At 36.1% G+C, this 21528-nt stretch overlaps 1 protein-coding gene across 8 annotated transcripts in view; it reads left to right on the top strand.

Moving 5' to 3' along the window:
* Nucleotides 1–21528, top strand: part of LOC126970804 (kinesin-like protein Klp68D) — a 74507-nt gene that overhangs the window by 30496 nt on the left and 22483 nt on the right. For 7 of the 8 annotated variants that reach the window (XR_007730704.1, XR_007730703.1, XR_007730700.1 and 4 more), the window contains one exon: nt 10788–10981. Coding sequence is in view for 3 of the 8 variants with exons in the window: in XM_050816924.1 (XP_050672881.1) it covers nt 10788–10981 (194 nt within the window). In the remaining 5 variants the exon portion in view is untranslated. Of the gene's footprint in view, nt 1–10787; nt 10982–19904; nt 20055–21528 lie in introns of those variants that run through there. The other variant, XM_050816925.1, reaches the window with a different exon arrangement.

The raw sequence follows: 21528 nt of genomic DNA, 5'->3' as shown, positions 1-21528 counted from the left end.
GCGTTTTAACAGGTTACTTTTAAACGATTACAGTATTTATTTCTTCAGTCCAAGGATTTATCCTTTCTAGCATACGTCAAGCTTTCTACCATGATCCTTAACTCATTAACAATCCCCTTGAGACCTAATCACACGGTAAAGTTGCAGAATGTCATCCATTCTTTGTCCAAACTAGGCATTACAAAATATCAATATGTGCGGTCACAACATAAGATAACCACTTCCGCGCTTAAGGTAAATATTTGTACTGCACTGTGATGTTGGTATAGCCTTGTTGGTCGTATTTAACGACAATTGTGTAATATTATGATCTCACTCGTGGCTCTGTGACCCTAATTATGACGATGGTCAAATGGTGGTACTTATACATTTGTTTAATATTACAAATGTTACCAGTGCAGCAATTTTTTTATACGCATACCGCAATGCTATATATATTCTTTATAATTTAAGTTACCTTTTCAACATCAAAATCAAATTTATTAATTTTGGTAAACAATGACACTTATGAATGTCAAAAGTTATTTTTAGTTTTACCATTAACAATGGTAAATATACCATACTAATACCATTTATCTCGGAAAATGAGAAGTGCCATAATACTTAGTATTTTAGATTATATTGATACACTGTTTGCTAGAAAAATACCCAAACGTTTCGAATGTTGGTAACATGTAAGATAAGAAAAAGAAATAAATAAATAGAAAAAACTCTCAAAAGTGACGATGCAGTACATGTTTCACTTGGCATACATTGTGATAAGTAAATGCTGTAATATTTTGTCAACAATTAAAAAAAAATATCTACAACATACTTTATAGTATAGAAAATAAGTCCCAGATGAAAGTATTGACCAGCCACCACAAGTGCGCGCGTTCAGATACAACTTTTTGAAGATTGCTTTATTAATTGGAGAACTAGAAAAGTTTTCTTAATTTGATTGTGTGTTTGGTAGCAACTTGTAGGACAAACTTGTAGGCTCAAAATAGCAAAGGTTTCCTGAATTCCTCATGAGAAAAAATTATACGTTAATACAATTATGCCATCGAAAATAGTGTGATCAATAATAACATACAGACTACAGGTAAATTAATTTGGTAGTTACATTAATTACAGTCATTACGTTTCAGGGTCAGTCTATCGGACATTATCGATAAGATATTGATAATATCGTTAGATAGGCGCTATCGCTTGGTTGCGAATTTCAAGAGCTGGTTCCGATGGCGATGTTGTTAATTTATATTCACATTTTACATACACTTACCGATAACTGTTATCGGCTTTTTTTACATTCTAACCAGCACCCTGCCATTCACTAGTTTTAACTACAGTATTATAAAAGGTTGGGGAATTGTTTCTTCAAAAAAATTTGAAGAAACTATAAAATTTTCATTTAAAATATTAAATCTCAAAATTCTCTTTTCAAAGTTTATTTACATTTTATTTCAGTATATGTGTGTAATTTTGTTTGCCATCTTATAGGTAGTGAGTGAAATGATCTGGTTGCTATAGAAATTTTAGGAGTTCTGATCATACAAACGAGACATTGTTTTAGTAGTTCTACATTTTGTTGTTTATATTGTTGTTGATGTTTACCTGATACTACCTAAAAAATTCTAAAGAGACCAAATCAGCTCGAAGTCTGAAGGTCAAGGTCAGGGCTATGTGGCCGATTCAAAACCCTGTTTTAACTTTTGCTGAGTGGTTAAAGATGTGTTGGTCTAGCGTTATCGTGATGAAAGACCTTTCTATTGATCAATTCCGGTTGCTTTCTTTCAACGTCCTGCTTTATTCTCATCAGTTAGTCACATAGAAGAACCGATTCGATGATTCTGCCCCGCGATAAAAGCTCATAATAATAACCATTGCCCTTCCCATGCCACCATACACCTTGTGTCTATATTCACAAACTATGACAAATCCCCGATTGGTTTAAGCCTGGCCGACCTTTGACCGCGACCCTTTTTCGCACGATCTGTAAGTGATTCACATTTTATCATCAGATAAATTCAAAAACAGTTCGGTCTCATTACGTCTAAATAAAGATTCTTAAAGAAGAAGTGTTTCTTGCGCCCGTTCTTCTGAGGTCTGAGGCATATTTCGAATGGGTGGTAGTTTTTGACTTTCAATTCAGTGATATCATGTCCTATTTTGAATAAAAATATTTGAAATTGAATTTGAGTAGGTTGCTTTCACTGAGCTCTTGTGGCACCCAAATACCTAGCTTTTTTCAAATGGGTCAAAACACTGTTGTGGTCCATTCCCAGTTGTTAACATGTCCAGGAACAAGGTGCATCTTTCACATCAAAATTCCCGGGTTGCTAGTTGGTTTGAACTTTGTGCTACTCTTACTGACACTGCATTAGATCCATTAATGTCACATTCTTTTTTCGCAGTTTGCGTTGCATTTTTCCTTTTTTCTCATAATATCTTAATGTGCAACGATTATCCTTATTAGATTCACTCACTTTGACAGAAAGAAAAAATAACAACATTTTAGTACCGTAAAACGGGGTGAATGGGGACGAAACTAGATTTTAGATGACATTTTCTCTGATTTCTTTCTATAAAACCTATGTTATTTATATTTAAAAACTTGAGTTAAAACTATCTCTATTAGATAAAATGTAGAAAGAACTTAAAAAATTTACGAATTACTCATGATAGCTTAAAATGTTGCCCATCCCTATTTAAACTCTTAGAGGGGTTAATAGGGATCAGCTATGGGACAATAGAAAAAAACAGTCAGGGTTGTCACGGCTAAGTCAAATATTACCATTATTTTGCACAGTCGGGTAAAGGTTAAATAATACAAATGAATTCAAAAATATAAAATCACTGTAATAATCAACATTATAGAAGTATTAAAATCTTTTTTTAATCAACATACTATACTTAAAGTATTATAATTAACATATCAATTATTATATTAAGTATAAATAAGAGGCCAGGTTATCACCTATAAAAATTTTAGATCCAATTTTATCACTGAAATACGGCATTGCAATAGTTCAAACCCAGTCCTGGAAAATATTACCATCGAACGAGCCGGAAGGTGTGCAGTTGTACCTACAATATTTATGTCCATTTTGCCGCCACGTATCGTACATATTTTGCAATTTATATACAACATATGGGGGTAGAAGAGTGCCGTCAGCTGCAGAAGTCATCATAAGAGATGTGGAACCCTTTGTATGGTTCATTACCCTTTCAGGGTATTTGACTGTTCTCTTAACCAGCACTCTGACGTCCTGGGTCATCGCTGAGGTTGGTCTCATCGTAATTATCAATGTTAGCAGGTGGTGTGCCTCGAAGAGACGTTTCAAGTTTTCTAAAATATTCATCGATGGTTTCTGGTGAAACAGCTGCTCTTGCTCTCTTTGTATTTTGACTGAGTCTTTTGCTAATTTTATTTTTATGCCTTTTAAGAAAACATGACATAAAATCAGGACCTGGCAAATTATTTTTGAACCTTTTGATATCAACTCCCATTTTATCCAGGTATCCTTTTATCAGCAATCTAAAATCAATGGGTTCTAGAGGATATCCCCATTCTGAACATACATTTACGTACTCTACTAAGTACGCTTCTTCAGCCCGGCTTAGGGCAGTTTGGCCTCCTTGTTTTTCATGACACGGGTGTTGTGCCGATGCAGGACTGATTTTGGTATATCGTATTTCCGTGAAACATCTTTAAAGGAAAGGTTAGAGCTATTGTACTCGTGTAGTGCTATTTCTATTACAGAATCGTCATATTTTTTATAATTTGTGTTTCGACTAGTTTGGTAATCACGCGGCGTTGTCCTAAAATAGATGTTATCTGAAAAAAGAAAGAGATTTAATGATAGAATTGCACTTATTTCTTATTATTGTTCAACAAATATAAACTCGTTTGTCTACCTATTGCATTAAAAATATATTATAACTAATCAAATTCACATGGAATCACAATAGTACCAGCAAACTTATCTGGTGATTAAGTCGGAAGGTGGGCATCGGAACTTCTTAATGGAACCATGTAACTATCCAAGCTGAGCTTGTGCTTATTAGAATTATCATAACACATGCTCTTCCTATATATCCACATCTTAAGTAACGATTTCTTTGAATTGTAAAGCTGTTGTACCCCCTCATAATTACTACTCGTCATAATTTATTTTTTACTTTTTAGTTATTATGTATTAATAATCTTTGCATGTTTAAAGCCGATATTAATTTTGTAACTATTTATATGATAAAAAACAAGAACATTGTGGTGACAGCCCTGTCCCTATTGACCCTTCTACATTCCCATTGAGTCACTAAGCTCGTCACTATTAACCAAATATGGCGTCCCTATTAGACTTACTAACCATCCCTATACACCCCATTCGGCGTTCCTATTCACCTCAAATTTCGAAAAAAAGTATCTCCACCCACTTTTAACCGTTAAATTTACAAATAAGCGCTTAAATTGTACTCACCCTTTATGTAACGTCTCTAGAAATAACTAATATACCGTAATAAAACTAAACTAGCTCAAATAGTTCTAAAAAAATATATTTATCTCGAAAGTTTAGAACCACAAAAAAACACCGGTAACAGAGCAACAACTTCAGTAGTGAATCTTACGCCGAATTGCTTGACTTCATGTTAAACAAATGCTGCCAACCTAGAGAGTATATATTCTACTACGATTTTCTTCCAAAAAGTATGTAGTAATCTATGGTAAGCAAATTAATTTCTCGTCTCAGGTTCAATTTTGATTTTATCCCTATTCACCCCTGGATCCCTAATCACCCCGTTTTACGGTAATTAAGGTTTTTTAATGTAAATTGAACAGCCAAAGAGATATTGCTGCATATTTATATATGCTATATGAGAGAATATTTTTTTCCCGATCAATTGTTTTAGGGAAAGGAGCGGTTATTTACTTTTTAAATACTTCTGTAAAAAGAAAATCTTTTCATTTTATTTTGAATCGCTCATATTGGTTTGTGTTTTTCGCTGCTATGAAATACACAGCCCGCTGATAGATAAACAGACGGAGGGACAGCGGATAGTTAATACCTAATATTCTTTTTTATTTATGATAATAAGGGACGAGACGAGTACGACTTTCAGCTGATGGTAATTTATACGTCCTGCCCATTACAATGCAGTGCCGCTCAGCATTCTAAATAAACCCAAAAATTTTGAGTGGCACTACAATTCCGCTCGTCACCTTGAGACATAAGAATGTTAAGTCTCATTTGCCCATATAGTTATTTTACTAGCTACGGCGCCCTTCAGACCGAAACACAATAATGCTTGCATATTACTGCTTCACGGCTAAAAAGGCGCCGTAATCTAGCCGGCATCAGCCGCTGTTATACCAATAATCTTAAAAATCTCACGTGAAATCTTATTTAACAATTAAACCGAGGCGGCAGCAACCTTCAGTGTGGTTAACACTTAATACCTTCACAGGCGTGAATCCAATAAAGCCTCGCGTGCTAGTTTACTATTTGCGGATACTAGTTACTCTATTATAACTTCATATATTAGTATTTGGATTGCTCTTGTGTTTCATCCGGGAGTTGGACCTCGGCGGTGCAAATCAGACTCCGTATGTATTTTGAATGGAAGAAAAATCGTATGAGTGTCATTTGTTTTATCAAAATTAAATCATTGCCGCTTCGCAAACAAAAAGCGGTTCTGAAAATGTTACTGTGGAAAGATTATTTACTGTACTGATGTAAGGTTTTACTGTAAAACATAATATCATTTACGTAGCTAACTTGAGGTGCTAGCAATGGGTTCCTAATGCAAAACACGTAAGCTTAATTTAGGTTAACTTTTTTTTATTATTATACTTCAAAGATAACGTAATTTGGGACATATTAAATAGCTAATGTTAATTTTTACGAAAATCCGTTGTAGAAATCGGGTTATAAGTATATTTACGGTAGTTTTAAACTTTAGTATCTATATATATTAATATGTGATGCGAAAAATCAGGATATCGGGCAAGTGTAAGATTTTTACATAATAAATTATATAATATATCGATACCCTAGTTCCAAAGATAACAATTCAGAAAAGTGTTCCAAAAGAAAACAACTTGAGTTGTAACCGTTTGAAACGAGAATATTCTAGAATTATGATGATATATTGGAAGTAACAACGAAACTACATTCACTTATCGATTTGTTTGTCTGTGGTAATGGTGGGTTATCGTTTATGGAACAATTTCTCATACTTATCTCAAACCTTCTGAACTGATATAGAGAAGAAGTGCAGACAGCTAAAACAATTAACATTATAACTATATCAAAATATATAGATTATATAATTTTTCACCATTATTTTCACAACATCGAACAAGAGTTATAATGTCAGGTAGATTACGAAATTCAGTACTTACAATAAAAGAGGTTTGTTAGTGAGTTTTCTCTGCTATTAAGGAATTTAAAAAAACAGCAGTATAAGATAATAATTTACCTAGTATAGTATTTGTTTTACGAGCAGTTTGTATAAGTTTTGTTGCAATTATCTTTGTGCAGCGGCGCGTGTGTTGCGAAAGCGTAATTCGGTTGGAATTAATTGCATTTGCCAATCATCTTTTATTTATTTAATGTCTGTGTTGCATTATCTCTGTTTTTTGAGGTACAGATTTAGTGGTTGTGATTGATCGTTTTTTGAAAATTTTTGATGCGTGGCTTTTTATGAGTCAAACTGTCAACTGTTAGTAATGTATATATATAAAAGAGAATGTATGTTTGTATGTTTCCTAATAGCTCCTAAACTATTCGACCGATCTCAATAAAATCTTTTGTAATAGGTTCGTTGAAGCTCAAGGAAGGTATACATATATAATTTATATGGCAAAACAACGTTTGCCAGGTCAGCTAGTAGTATAATAATTCTTTATAATTTTTTTTTACACTCATGTTCGATATTTATTATATAATACTAATATTTTACTTTTTATCGTTAATTGTAATAGTAATAACATTGTAAAACAGTTTTGCAGTGGTATTAAAGGGGTGGACCTCTGACCCCAAAACTAGTTAAAACTGTATCTTCGGGTACAAATGACAATAACAAACGAAACAATTAATTATAAATAAAATTAAATGCGTGTGTGTGGATATACGTGGAGTGTATGATAGGAAATAATTAATTGCTAATAGTACGCTCCAAAAACACCAAAAGAAACAGAAAATCTTCCTTGAAGAGCCATCGTACTTTTGTGCGCTTTCTAAAGCGTTTTTCTGAATCTCTTTTTTTCTTGTTTCCTGCAGTATTTCACAGGATTATTGCTTTACACAAAGGCATTCTCGGCATAGCTTAGAGGATTAGGCAGTCAGTAGTTTTTAACCGTCTCCGAAAAAAGAAAGAATCCCCAGAACTCCATCGATTATAGACCACGTTAGATTTTTTTTTAAACAGCTATTGCAGTTATTTTTTTCTTTTTAGTTATATTGTTTTGAAGTATATAATGCAAGTGCTGGTCCGGCAAACGTTGTTTTGCCATATAAATTTATGTCATATGTAACGAAATGTCATTGACTGAATTATTTGTATTGCGAATATATAGATATTTTTAAGTCAAAAAGATATAGGCTTCGGATAAGTTATATTAAGCCAACATATTATTATGTAACTAAAACATTCTCCGAAACGCGCTGCATCGTATGGTATTATTTATAAGTATTATTCCGATCGGTTCAGTAGCTTTCGTATTATAAAAAAAACGCCTCTCCATTTATTAGTATAGATAAATATATATAATGCTTCAAAACTGAAAGTTTTTTCGAATCATCTAAAAACAACATAGGCCTTGTCTACATACAGCGAACGAAAGCCAGTGAACGATCTCCCTGCTTTTTTATTCGCCTTGTCGCAATCAATTTATCCTTTCGTCTCCAATTATTATTTCCCCCTTTGTTTGTTAATTGAATCCTATTTTTTTATGGTTAGTATTTTTGTTTTATATTTTCAGAGTGTGCATTTTGTGTCATGGCACATTCGCAAAACCGCAATACAGTGATAGAACAGTAGGTACATTAACTTCATACTAGAGCCCCCGAATTGATGCTCGCACACATACATCATTTACACAGCCGCTAAGCAATCTTGGGAAAACAAAACTATTGAGTGCAACGCCGTACGCCACCGAGACTGGTCGTCATTCTAGTTAAATTAACTGCACAACACCGTCGGCGTCGACAATCTTTTTGTATGTACAAAACTTAGTCGTGCGGAGCCAGACGTAGGTATAAATTGCAATGAGACTGTTATTGTTTAACGCGTCTACACACACGTTACGGATATTGCATGAATGCAGCAATGGTTATAAAGGTCGGTGCGAGCGGGTAGCAGATTTTGTATCAGATAATGCCAAACGTTACAGCCTGATTGCTTTTCGGTTTGTGCTTAAGTGATTATGAGTTATCCGAAACTGAAACATAATTCGTACGGCTTACCTATTTTACGGTTTTCGTTATTTTCTTTGAATAAAACGGTTAAGAACAGTTTTCTCGCACCGCACACAGATTTTTACCACATAAGATGTCCATGCGGGTTCTATTTGGTACGTACGCACGTCTCGTGAAACCCTGGCGGAATTAACCGGTTAATGATTAATGAAGCACGTTGACGTTAAAACTCCGAACGAAATAATAGATACAAACTGGTTTTAACCATAACCGTATTCATAACCGGTTAATTCACGCCTTATAAACTTACTGAAGGGTCTCCGATAGATTTCATGTAATGGTTGCTTGTATACGCAGTTTTCTGTGTTTATGTCACGACCATTTAGTTTCCATAAAACTTATCTACACAAACTAGACAGTATTTCCAAACAGACCCTGGGGACCTTCAAACGTAGAGCATATCTCTATGGCTGGTGAAGCATCTCCGAGGTCTATTCAAATTTTTATTCAAAATAGGATGTGACATCACTTATTGAAAGTCAAAAACTACCACCCATTCCAAAAAGAATGCCTCAGACCTTGGAAGAATGGCGCAACACACTCAGCGGGCTGTTTTTTTTCCATCAAAAAATATGTTAACAAAGTAATATTGTACAATTAAACTTATTATTTAATAGCCTGTGGGCGGTCGCTTCATTCCCAATCTGTGGAATCATTAAGAAAGTCATTTATGTTATAGTAACATTTACCACACAAACGTTTTGTAACAATTCTTTTGAATATCGTAATATTTTTTTTTAATTTTCTGGGATCTTGTTGTAAAAGCATATACCTACACCGCTCCACAAAAGACTTACTAACTCGACTTAGCCGAGTAGTAGGCATAACAAGATTATGTTTGTTTCTCGTGTTAACATTATGATTGTCACAGTTGCAGATATTCATTAGTTTTGTTATGATAATGCTCACTAATCTGTTGGTATTATTATGAGACAAATAAAAAAATCTGCTGAACCATTTCTAAGCAATTTGAAGATATGGATTAATTTCCGTACTTTTCCGGAAAGTGAAATACACTTTGTATGTGACATTCGAATGTTAGTTTTTCATTATGATACCCAAGAATTTTCGATGATCAGTCCTTATAAGCCGGTGATTAGACCTACCTACAAGTCAAACAATAGTGGAGGAGCAGAATGTCTGGTTATGTGGAAGCATATTTGAGAGGACTTCGAGAAGTTCAAAGTTAAATAGGTTACCGGAGAGCCAGTTCGATATTATACTCACACCATGCTGAGCTTTTGAATACACACATACATCTTCTCAAGATTTGTTTCTTAATGAAACAGTATCATCTGCATAACATATAACATCAGTGTCTTTCAGAATGCCTGACACGTGCGTGATATCAATGATATATATATTAAATATCAATGGGCCTAAAATACTGCCTTGAGGGACTGCATAACTTACTTTTTGAAGACAGCTTATGTGGTGGCCTCATTAGCTACACATTGATGATGTCAAAGAATATTCCATACCACATTTGAATATCGTCCTCAGGTCGTCGTAAATCTTACATCCTGCTGAAGCATAATATTTCATGACATATTATGCTAATAATAATAATACACATGTGTTTTATTATTATTTTACTTGATTATATGTATTTATTTCGCATGCGAACTGACTTTCAGAAGCTCTTTCGTAGGCGATTTTGACCCTACAGCGACTTTGGCAGGAGTAAATGTTTGTAATGGAGGTCACGTTAGACACGACCTATCTCAATCATCGTATTTAACTAAATTCTAAAATGAGGTATTGAAATTCAAATTGAATTTATTCAGAATAGGATTTAAAGATTCCTAACTGAACGTCAAAAACTACCACCCATTCGAAAAAGTATGCCACAGGCCTAAGAATTACGGGCGCAAGAAACTGAGCGGGCTTTTTAGTGAAATTTTGTCACACTATAATATTTATCGTACAACAAGTTTATCTGTCTGTGGTATTATTGAGGAAGTCATTTATGTTAAAGTAACCTTTTCCACATAAACATTTTCTTTTGTCCGACATAACAAAGCATGATAAATACATCGCCCAACAAAAGACATCTTAACTCGACTTAATCGAGTAGTAGGTATTACAAATTCATGTTTTTTCCTAGTGTTGAATAAATAAATAAGGGTAAACTAAGCGCTTTTGAATCGTCACTAAACTTATTTCTTTTAAATTACTCAATTGAACATTATGATAATCACAGTTTCTAGAACTAATGTGCCTATTGGCAGATGAACTCTAAATAAACCTTTACCTCCCCATTGGAGGATTTAACATTCTGTTAATGTATCGTCTGTGGTAACTGTGTTTGTCTCGCGGCGGCAGGAGCTGAACGGATTCTACATTCCGGAGATGACGTCGATCGTGTGCAAGTCTGCGGCGGAGATGGTGAGGGTGATGCGAGCTGGCAACCGGAACCGGGCGGCCGGCCGGACTGACATGAACGAGCACTCCTCGCGCAGCCACGCCGTCTTCCTGGTCACCGTCGAGACCGCGCACCGGGATAGCAACCGGATACGGTAATATATCAATACTGGCTGTTCTAGCTTCGTTCGCATTTACCAGGTTAATCATATTAGTTGGTGTTCAAATGCTGCCACATATACCAGCGGGAGGCTCCTTTGCACAGGATGCCGGCTAGATTATAGGTACCACAACGGCGGCTATTTCTGCCGTGAAGCAATAATGTATAAGCATTATTGTGTTTCGATCTGAAGGGCGCCGTAGCTAATGAAGTTACTGGGCAAATGAGCCTTAACATCTTATGTCCCTAGGAGACCAGCGCAATTATAGTGCCGCTCAGAATTTTTGGGTTTTTCAAAAATCCTGAGCGGCACCGCATTGTAATGCACAGGGCGTATCAATTACCATCAGCTGAACGTCCTGCTCGTCTCATCCCTTATTGTCATAAAAAATATATACAAAACATTAACGTAACTATATCTCTCATCATTAATTCAGATGTAAGAAATGTTTTCTTTGGACTGTTTTTTCGCCGACTTATTTTGCAAATCTACTACCACGAAAAAGGCTTTTCTTTTGGGTTAGTTGTAATCTATGACGCTCACAAGTGGCCTTCTATTGGTAACAGAATTTTCAAAATTGCTTGAGTAGATCCAGAGATTACCTCCTACAAACATTACCTCTTTATAGAATTTGAATTCTTAGATAAATAATATTAAAAAAGTAACCGCGAGTTTACCATTATTCAACCCATCGCCATTAAATTTATTACGTACGTTTTCTTTTTTTTTGTTGGATTTTTTTTCCTTTTCCCTATCATAATAATAATAAATTTTTCCCGAAATCCCGGGCGAACGCGATACGAATGTAACGCGGACGCGAAATAATTGACGCTATTTCAGGCAAATTTTCCAACTCCAAACTAGCTTAGCTATTACATAAACCAATGCCGTAAAACTAAACATGAAACATATAGGGGTCACTAACCACTGGGCCTATTAAATTCTATTTATCCTTTGAATACTACGCAACCCATGAATTACCGGGAATAAATAAGGACTTAAACAAAACAATGTTCGAAGAATAAAACATTGATCCAAGTTCAGTTCAATAGCAATCTGCTGTTAATACTTGATCGGATCTGAGGAAGCTGCAGTGACTCGTTAATGTACGAGTACGAGTGCTTCACGGAGAAATAGTCAACGCTATTAATAAATAAATGATAAAATAAAATTATTTTATTGCAAGTCAGGGACCCATATAAAACATGGTTACATAAAATTAGGTATTCAGAATATTTTAAAATTATAAAATAATTAAAATATGTATAATTAATAAATTAATATAAAATTAAGGTCACTTGATGAATAGTTATTTTGAAAAAAATGTTAACGTTAGGGGAACTGGTGTACCGTTAGGCAGTGTTTGTAAAACACATTGTAAGGGGGGTAGTCCGGGTAAGTACGTACCTAGTGGGTATCCTGTGGAAAGAAGCCTCCTACTGGAAAAAGACTAGAAGAAGCATTATGTTGAATCACGGCATTGCGTGAGTTTATGAGTGAGTTAGTCATCCACCACTGGCCAGTACAAAGCGCTGCGTGCGGTTACTGTAAACATAGTGACTTATTGTTTGTATGGAACATGATACTGTCTCCGTGTCGCGTCTGTGTAAACACCTTTTGCCAAGTTATTTGTTTAAAAATAAATTCTAAAGTTTCTGTGATTCCTCTGGTGTTATGTATATCATGCAGATCCATCTAAAATATAATATTCACTTTAAAGCCTAAATTGGTGTTTTTTTGTCAATTATCATTTTGCTTTCCTAGCCCATATATACTATGATCTGAAATTACGCCGCTACTTCATTTTTCATTATAACATAAACAATATGAAGTTTTTATTATCAATAAGATTTATAACGTTTATGGCGTTTTTGTATATCCCTTTTTATAATAGTTTTCGAGTTTCCGATGCGGGTTGGTTTTCGGGAGAACAAGTAAGATTGCCAACTCTTTGGCGGTCAAAATTGTAGTTAAAAAATTGTAACTTACAAAATATAGAAGATAACGAAAAGCTGAAAAAAAGTATAGTAGGTTCCAAAAATAGGTGTGTGTACATACTTTATTTCTTAAAAAAATATTTTTTGCTACTTTAAGATTTAGACGGGCTCTATTGCGCTCACCTCGCCATTTTTTATATTACAGAAATGAGAAAATATACCTTGTGTAAGCAGGCGGATGTTGCCTGATTTGAGAGAAGAAATGATATTTTTAAAATATTTGTGAAATCTGCATCACTGAGAACTTGCCATTTTCCATCTGTAGTAGTGTCTACTGTAGTACCACTATTATTGTTACCGCTGTTATTAAAATTTATTCAAGTAGGCGTTAATTTGCGGAAATCCATAATTATCCCAATGATTCTCTTTACACGCCAAAATCTTTCGCCAGATTTTGGCGAGTCCACACGTCCTGAGGATGTCTCGTGTAGAGGCGAAGCGCGTGTCGAATTGTTTGAAGACAAATATTGGCGGAATTAACACTAAAGAAAACTGAAATCATTTGGACCACTGTAATTTTCAGAAATGGAAAATATTCAACTTCAATAATGGCTTTTGTGGAAGAGACAGAAATATAGTAGTGTGACCTGCTATACACTTTTTTTTAGAAATATAGTAGTCGTGCCTCTAATACAGTAGGATGCTATATCATATAGTAGGGTTGGCAACTCTGACTGAACAAGAAACAGTTTCTTTACACAAAGGTAAAGGTACTAATTTTATAATTAACTCCCAGCCGAAGTTCAGACGTGATCAAACAGTGAAAAGATTTCATTGTTTAATTCTTTAATAAAATCTACTTAAAAACTATGGGCCCATTATGTTTATCGCCTGTGTTGGGAGGCACTGCTCCCTAACTTTATTTATGACAGGCAATGTTACAAAAATTATTTAGATTTTACTCATTACAAAAATAATATAAATATGTGTTTACTTAATACTATACTATGCTAGAATAGACGCGACTACACTACACTCACAAATTTTATCAGAAGTGGCTCCGATTGGTCTGAAATTTGTCGGTAGCGGTACCTACAATTATTGAAGCCGTATTAAATATTTATAGTTAACCTCACGAACGTTTTAATAACCCCATAAAAATAAATAATTTAATTATAAGAAATGTAAAGGATTTAATTTTGAGAAAATGAATGAATTTATTCAATGTATGAACGTATGAACGTAAATCAGGCATAGTATTTCGGCTGTTGAAATTGTAATGATCTATCTCATTAGAAGATTAATATACTGGTCTACTCTGACTTCTCTTGTCACAATGTGCTGTACCCAATCACGTTTCTTTAGATATTTGAATTTCTCATAATATAGGGCACTCACGTTCGTTTAGTGAAAAAAATAGATCTCATGACAACTTCTCTGAACACAATATTAACACTCACAATAATTAGTTTCCTGACGTAGCAGTAATGTGTAAGCCATGTAAGCATTATTGTGTTGCGATCTGAAGGGCGTAGCTAGTTAAGTTGCTAGGCAAATAAGACTTAACATCTTATGCCTCAAGGTGACGAGCGCAATTGTAGTGTCGCTCAGATATTTTGGGTTTTTCAAGAATCCTGAGCGGCATTGCATTGTAATGGACAGGGTGTATCAATTACCATCAGCTGAACGTACTACTTTTCTCGTCCCTTATTGTCATTAAAAATAATGGCACAACTGGCTAGCAAAATAGTCGTAATTTGATTTTTTGATACGTACCCAGTACCTTCTATATATAGGGTCTTTCAATAGGGACTTCCGAACTTTTACAGTTGATAGCGGCCATCTTGTTGAAGCTACATCTGTCAAATTGGCTGTCATTTATTCAGTCTGTTTTGCCAAATCACCATGGATGGATATAGCGTTCAACAACACGTGCAAATGATAAAATTGTTTTATCAAAATGGGTGTTCTGTTCGGGCAACGTTCCGCGCGCTTCGCCCATTTTACGGGCGCCATAATCGTCCTACCGAGAGGACTATTCGCAGTGTGGTGGATAAATTTGAGTCCACTGGTTCAGTAAACGATCAACCAACACCCAACACGTCGACGAAACGCAAGATCTACCGAAAACATCGCCGCTGTCCGTGAGAGTATGCAGGAGAATCCGAGGCAGTCGATTTCGCGTCGCTCACAAGAACTCGGCCTTTCACAGACCACAACTTGGCGAATTTTGCGTCGTGACTTGGGCCTGCACCCGTACAAAATTCAACTGACCCAGGAGCTGAAGATAAACGACCATAGACAAAGACTTGTGTTCGCTGAATGGGCTATGGAGCAGTTGGCAACTGACTCTAATTTTCATCGAAAAATCATCGTCAGCGATGAGGCCCATTTCTGGATGAATGGGTACGTGAACAAACAATATTGTCGAATTTGGGCCGATACAAATCCACGTGAGATCCAAGAGCGTCCAATGCATCCCGAAAAAGTCACTGTTTGGTGTGGATTTTGGGCTGGCGGCATCATTGGTCCATATTTCTTTGAAAACGACGTTGGCCAGGCCATCACCGTAAACGGAGAGCGCTATAGGTCGATGATTACTAACTTCTTTTGGCCTGAATTGGATGATATGGACACCAACGACATGTGGTTTCAACAGGACGGCGCTACGTGCCACACAGCTCATACCACATTGGACATTCTGCATGAGCGGTTCGATGGCATGGTTATCTCACGTGGAGATGATGTGAACTGGCCAAAATCTGGATCGTGCGATTTGACCCCATTAGACTATTTCTTGTGGGGTTTTCTTAAGTCGCAAGTCTATGCGAATAAGCCACAAACCACAGCGGCCCTCAAAGAGAACATAACCCATGCCATCGGTCAAATTCAGCCTGATGTATGCACCAGCGTCATGGAAAATTGGACATTTCGGATGCGCGCCACCCAAAGAAGCCGGGGCGGACATTTGAACGATGTTATATTCCACACATAATGGCATCGATAGGCCTTTCAAACGAATAAAAATTGTTGATGATATCTAACAGAAATTTTGTTTTATTTAAATTTGAAGATAGAAAGCCCTTAATGAAAGACCCTTTACATCCTGAAATTTAAAATAAACTCTTCAGTATGATAATTTTTCATAAATGGTCCAGTAAATGCCCAAATAGCCCAAGTCATTATTGTCAGATCGAAAGCAGACCTGCCGACTAATTCAAGATTGCAAATACGTTGTACTTACTGGCTTCATTAAATCAATGATATGGTCGGCAGTGGCGCCAATAAGCGGAACATCTTGATGCATCGAGCATAACCTTGCGCATTATTAACTGAATGTGTAATTGCTGTAATTAACACTTAATTAGATTTTATCTGCGCCTCTTTGTATGAAATAGCCAGATTTGTTTATAATCTGTGATAAAGTTTCAGTGCCCTGTGAACGCTCGATCGCTTGGCGTTGTGTAGAGACGTTACTTCATTGTCTGTTAGTCATGATCTTTGCCACCGAATTCCATCAGCATACTATTCGTGTGCGTCTGGTGTAGCACGAGAATAATCCCACCCCATCTTCTTGGTGTAGCACGAGAATAATCCCACCCCATCTTCTCTGATATGATGACCACTCGCCACAAACTCAGTTATCATCCTCGCTATCTGAATGTGCGACGTTCCTTCAAAATTCGATTTTCAAGGATAATACTTTCACGCACAACAAAACTGTGGAACGAGCTGCCTTGCGCGGTGTTTCCAGGACGATACAACATGGGTAATTCTTCAAAAAATATGCGTATCTCACAGGCAACGCTCGTGTAGTTAGTCTAACGTATCAAACTCTTTAGTTGATCGTCTTAGGCTGGCCAACAATTATGAAAATTTTTAAATTTAGGGGCTTCCACCTACTAATAATTTATTTACTTAAGTTCCTGTAAATAGCTGGGGCAGAGGGCAGCGTATCAACATCGTGATAGGTTCTGCGCATCTCTCCTTATAACATTCCAGGTCTTTCCGATATCTGTTGCTTCGTCAATGCCAGTGCTTTGGACGGCCGCGTTTGCATTTTTCCTTGAAGGTTCCTGTCCAGGGCTTGTGGTGTCAAAATGGTTAACTTGAAGCATTGTTTAAATTAATCGACACATGATTATGGTCATCAATTATCTATAAATACGTCACAACACTATCGTATTCCTGAACTCTCTCACATTCAACTCACCCGATGTCTGTACCTTTCAACTTTTTCTCTCTACCAACGTTTTTATAATCGTATAAAATCTAAGTTTTAAAATATAACGTTATATTAGAGATCGATTAATAAAGGTGGCCGTTAATTATATCGCGTGATCACATCATCTCACTTACAGGCGGACCCGCAGGTCGCATAACGTGGTTAGATTTAGTCCGATATTATATTGTGTGGTCGTGGAAGCAAGGACACATTAGGGCGTTTGTTCACGATGGACGTTACGGTTTCAAGTAATTAAGGAGTTACGGCTGAAAGACAGCATGAGGTTGAGTCGCCCGCGACTGCGACGAAAAATCACGAATTGTATTTAATATCTGTCCAATCACAGTAATAGAACAGTACTTTAACTTAATACTAGAGCGCCTGAATCGACGCACGCACACATACACAATAACTACACAGCCGCTAAGCAAACTTGGGCACACAAAACTATTGAGTGCCACGCCGTACGCCGCTGAGACTAGTTGCTGTCCGAGTTAAATTACTTTTAATATTATTATTATGTTTTGATTACGAAGTAGGTATAAATTTCAAGGAGACCGCTGAGTTACGCTGCTGTACTATTACTGTATTGTGGTCCAGTTCTGTACCTGCAATATTGAATTTTTGATAGCAAATGCGACACCGGCACAGGATTCCATTGTTTTTACGACACGACGTCATGTAGGACGTAGCGATGTCGTATCGTGAATATTACGACGCTTTCTGTATTTTGCACGACACGATATCGCATCGTTAAACTACGCCGCATCGTGGCTCATCCCGGAGTCGTATCGTGCTTATGGGTTACGCGTCCGGCCTATACTAACAGATAGAACAGTTTTCAAAAATATTCGCGCAAAACATTTTCAACCACAATCATAGCACAGGCCACAAGCTATTACATGATCCTCATCATCACATGTGTGGTGTCCTTCCCCAGTGCGACTTTTAGGGAACTTTCTTCCATGAATAACTAAACTGTGGAATAAGCTGTCTTGAGCGATGTTTTTAGGTTGATAGGACATTGGTATCTTGAAAAAAATACGTGAACACCTTCCGCCGAATTCCATCACCATAATTCACGCCACCAAATTATCATCCTCGCCATCTGGATGTGGGGCGTTCCTCCACAATGCAGCTTTAAAACACACAACAAAACTGTTTAATGATCTTCCTTGCGAGGATTTCTAGGATGATACGATATGAGTAGCAAAAATGCGCGTATCATAAAGGCACTGCTCGTGTGACTGTCTGGGCGGCGGTGTTAAAGTTCTTATGAGCGGCATGCTAGTTTGTCCTCGGTAGAAAGAAACTAAATTTTACTATAGTATACATATCTACTTTGAGGAATTTTTTTACCATGTGTATAAAAAAGTACTACGTAAGTCACACTAAAAGTTTTGCGTGTTACTAAAAAACAACATGTTAAAACCAAAATATTATGTTTATTGCTTTCTCGCCTGCCTAAATTTTGTTGGCCTATTCTCATTTTCAAACACCCATTCACATGATTGCTGTTTTTTTCGGGTTCAAAACAATAAATCCACGTTTCGTCTCCTGTGACAATGTCATAAATAGCATTAGAATGTCCGTGGTCGTACTTCATAAGCATCTGTGAGCACCATTCCACGCGAGCCCGTTTCTGCTCCGCTGTCAGTTCATGAGGGATCCAACGACAACAAAGTTTCCGAACTTTCAATTCTTCGTGTAAATTTTTTCGAATTTGTCTCATACCAATCTCCAATAGTCCTCGAACTGTCTCATAGGTAATCCGCGGGTTTTCTTCAGTTAGCCGCTTAGCAGTAGCCACATTCGCCCTTCAGGAAATTCGTCATGTAAAGAAATCCGACCTCTCTCAAATTCAGCAAACCATCGCCTCGCGGTGCTCAAGCAAGGTGCTTCTCTCCCAAAAGCATTTTGAAGACGAGCGGCAGTCTTGCGGAGAGAGGGAACTTTAAAAAATCATCGCTCTAAAATCTTTTCGACTTAATTCCATTTTCGTTGCGTACGTAGAACGCGTTTTGATGCGTGATAAAAAACAATCGACAAATGTTTTCCCGCCAATTGTTTTTTTTTATTACTAAGAAGGTTGCAACGTTTCAAAAAATATAACCTTCGAAATTCAAATAAATTCGATTAGCTGGAAGTGCAAAACCTTTAGTGTGCCCCATGTACTTCGATCGAACGTAATGTTATCTTGAGATATTGGTATATAATAAAGCACGAGAAAATGAGAACAGGGCGCCATCTTATTGACTTGAAGGTCCAGACAAACACTTCAAAAAATTATCAATCAATAATATTGTTTATAAACTGACGACGCCTGTTGTACACGCGCCGATGTTAACAAGACAAGGTTAAGTCACATTTTCAACGCCCGGGAATAAATGCACCCGCTGTATTTTTTTAAATAAAATAAGTAGACATCCAACTCTTGAGATAAGGTGATCATCGCGTTGCCGGTCTTTAGCGAAACTGTAAAAGATTTTTTGAAGTTACTTCTGCTGGCACAGGTCGCAGATGCTGTCGTATGAGATTTTGTGGAAGACACAGGTGAATGTATCTTACATTCCAAAAAGGCCAAATTTTCTAGTATTCTCTTTAGAATTAATCTCACCATTGTAACAATTACATATGAAAACAGTTTTATAACCGTCAAAATTTGATAATGGACAAAACTGTTAAGTGGAACATCTTGTTAAGGAGTACTTGTATGTAGATTAATTGATTTAGCCAATGGGTCCATGTATCGCGTAGGAGCCGGCTGGCGCGACGGTGACGCCAGAGTCCTTCGGGACACGCGCTCCTGAGTCAACCTGCCATTGACACCTTGATATTCTTGTTAGTACTGTGCTGTGACATTTGACACGTTTCATAATATGTACCTGTGGAATTACGTGACGGGGTAACTATAATATTCTTTTTTTTTGTAATGTAAACTTATCTATTTTACGATGTATTCAAATCTGTGTGTCTCAGTCTGTCTGTTCTTTTATAAAGCCTTGACCTGTTTTGATCAAATTTTATGTGCAGTAAAAATATACTAATTTATTAATTGTGATCACTATAAGTAGTTTGCCCGCAGCTAGCTTTTTATATTTAGTCTAGGCCTTGGACAAATTAGACTCTGGACCCGTAAGAGAAACGTATTTGCCTTTACCTGCTAGAATCTTTCCGCAGCGTAGCGACACTCTCTTAAAAAAAAGCGATTCTATGTTCTTTGATTCTAGATTGTATGAAACCTGCAGTGATTGATAGATTGACAGATGACGGCTATAATCTTTTAAAAACGGAGATAGTCGAAATTCTAAGTTTTAAGCAACTGTTCGCTTTCAAACTTCGCCGGATTATACTTTGTCGCCAATCGCCATAATGTAATTAATACTATTTCAAACTTAAGTCAAATGACTGCACGTAATAATTTAAATTTAGTATGATAAATTAAATTTGAATTATTACTTAGGAAGTCCCGCCGCTTATTGCGTAGTATTTATATCCTCTTTGTCTTACTGAGCCTAATAATAAATAAAATTACTGCTACATTTAAAAAACTTACCACAGACACGATTTCCTGGATTTGTTTAAATGATTAATTGACAAAAAAATTTACGTAAATTATTTTTAAAAAAACTTACGTATTTTTTTTGTTAATTTAAATTAACCGAATAGAAGAGCCTGCTTTAAATTTAAGATCTAGAATTTATACTGTATTCCTTATGTGAGCAATATGGTCAGTATGACGCGAGATTAAGTGAACCATCCATGTGATTACAATCGATTGAAATATTGCTTTCAATTTAACTTTTTTATTGCATTATCACAATAAGTTGTGGAAACTAGAAATGATCGCACAACTGTCTTAATCTTATTTCAATTTAATTATTTTTCGCATTATTAATAATAACTTTAATAACAAAATACGATTTATTAATCATTTTCAGCCGTCCCTTAGGGGTATATATTTGGTTTTCTATTTTTCCGTTCTTTTAAATCACTATGTAGGCATATAAAATATTCAGTTTAGCGTGTCTAACTTGCAGCAATTTGTTTTAATACAATATAATTTATGTTTCCACCAAAGTATACACCAGTTTACAAATTCCTTAGATATGACACCAATATTTCCATTTTTTTCGTCTCGACATGCGCCTTAAAAGGTATGGTCAGCTAAAATATAGAACAGCTGTAGAATATATGAACTAGTGACGTAAGCACAACCCCCATAGTCCACTTCGGTGAACAAGGTCGACTGTTACATTAATAACACGCTATCGATTTTCATAATTTTCCTTCTATTGAATATCTCATTGCGTAATAATACTTTTTCCTGTGTAACACCATGTGTTGTAAAAAATCTTATGTTTTGTGATTTTTTATTG

This window comes from Leptidea sinapis, chromosome 22, assembly GCF_905404315.1.
Source record: "Leptidea sinapis chromosome 22, ilLepSina1.1, whole genome shotgun sequence".
Lineage (NCBI taxonomy): Eukaryota > Metazoa > Arthropoda > Insecta > Lepidoptera > Pieridae > Leptidea > Leptidea sinapis.
This window is presented reverse-complemented; position numbering and strand designations above follow the sequence as displayed.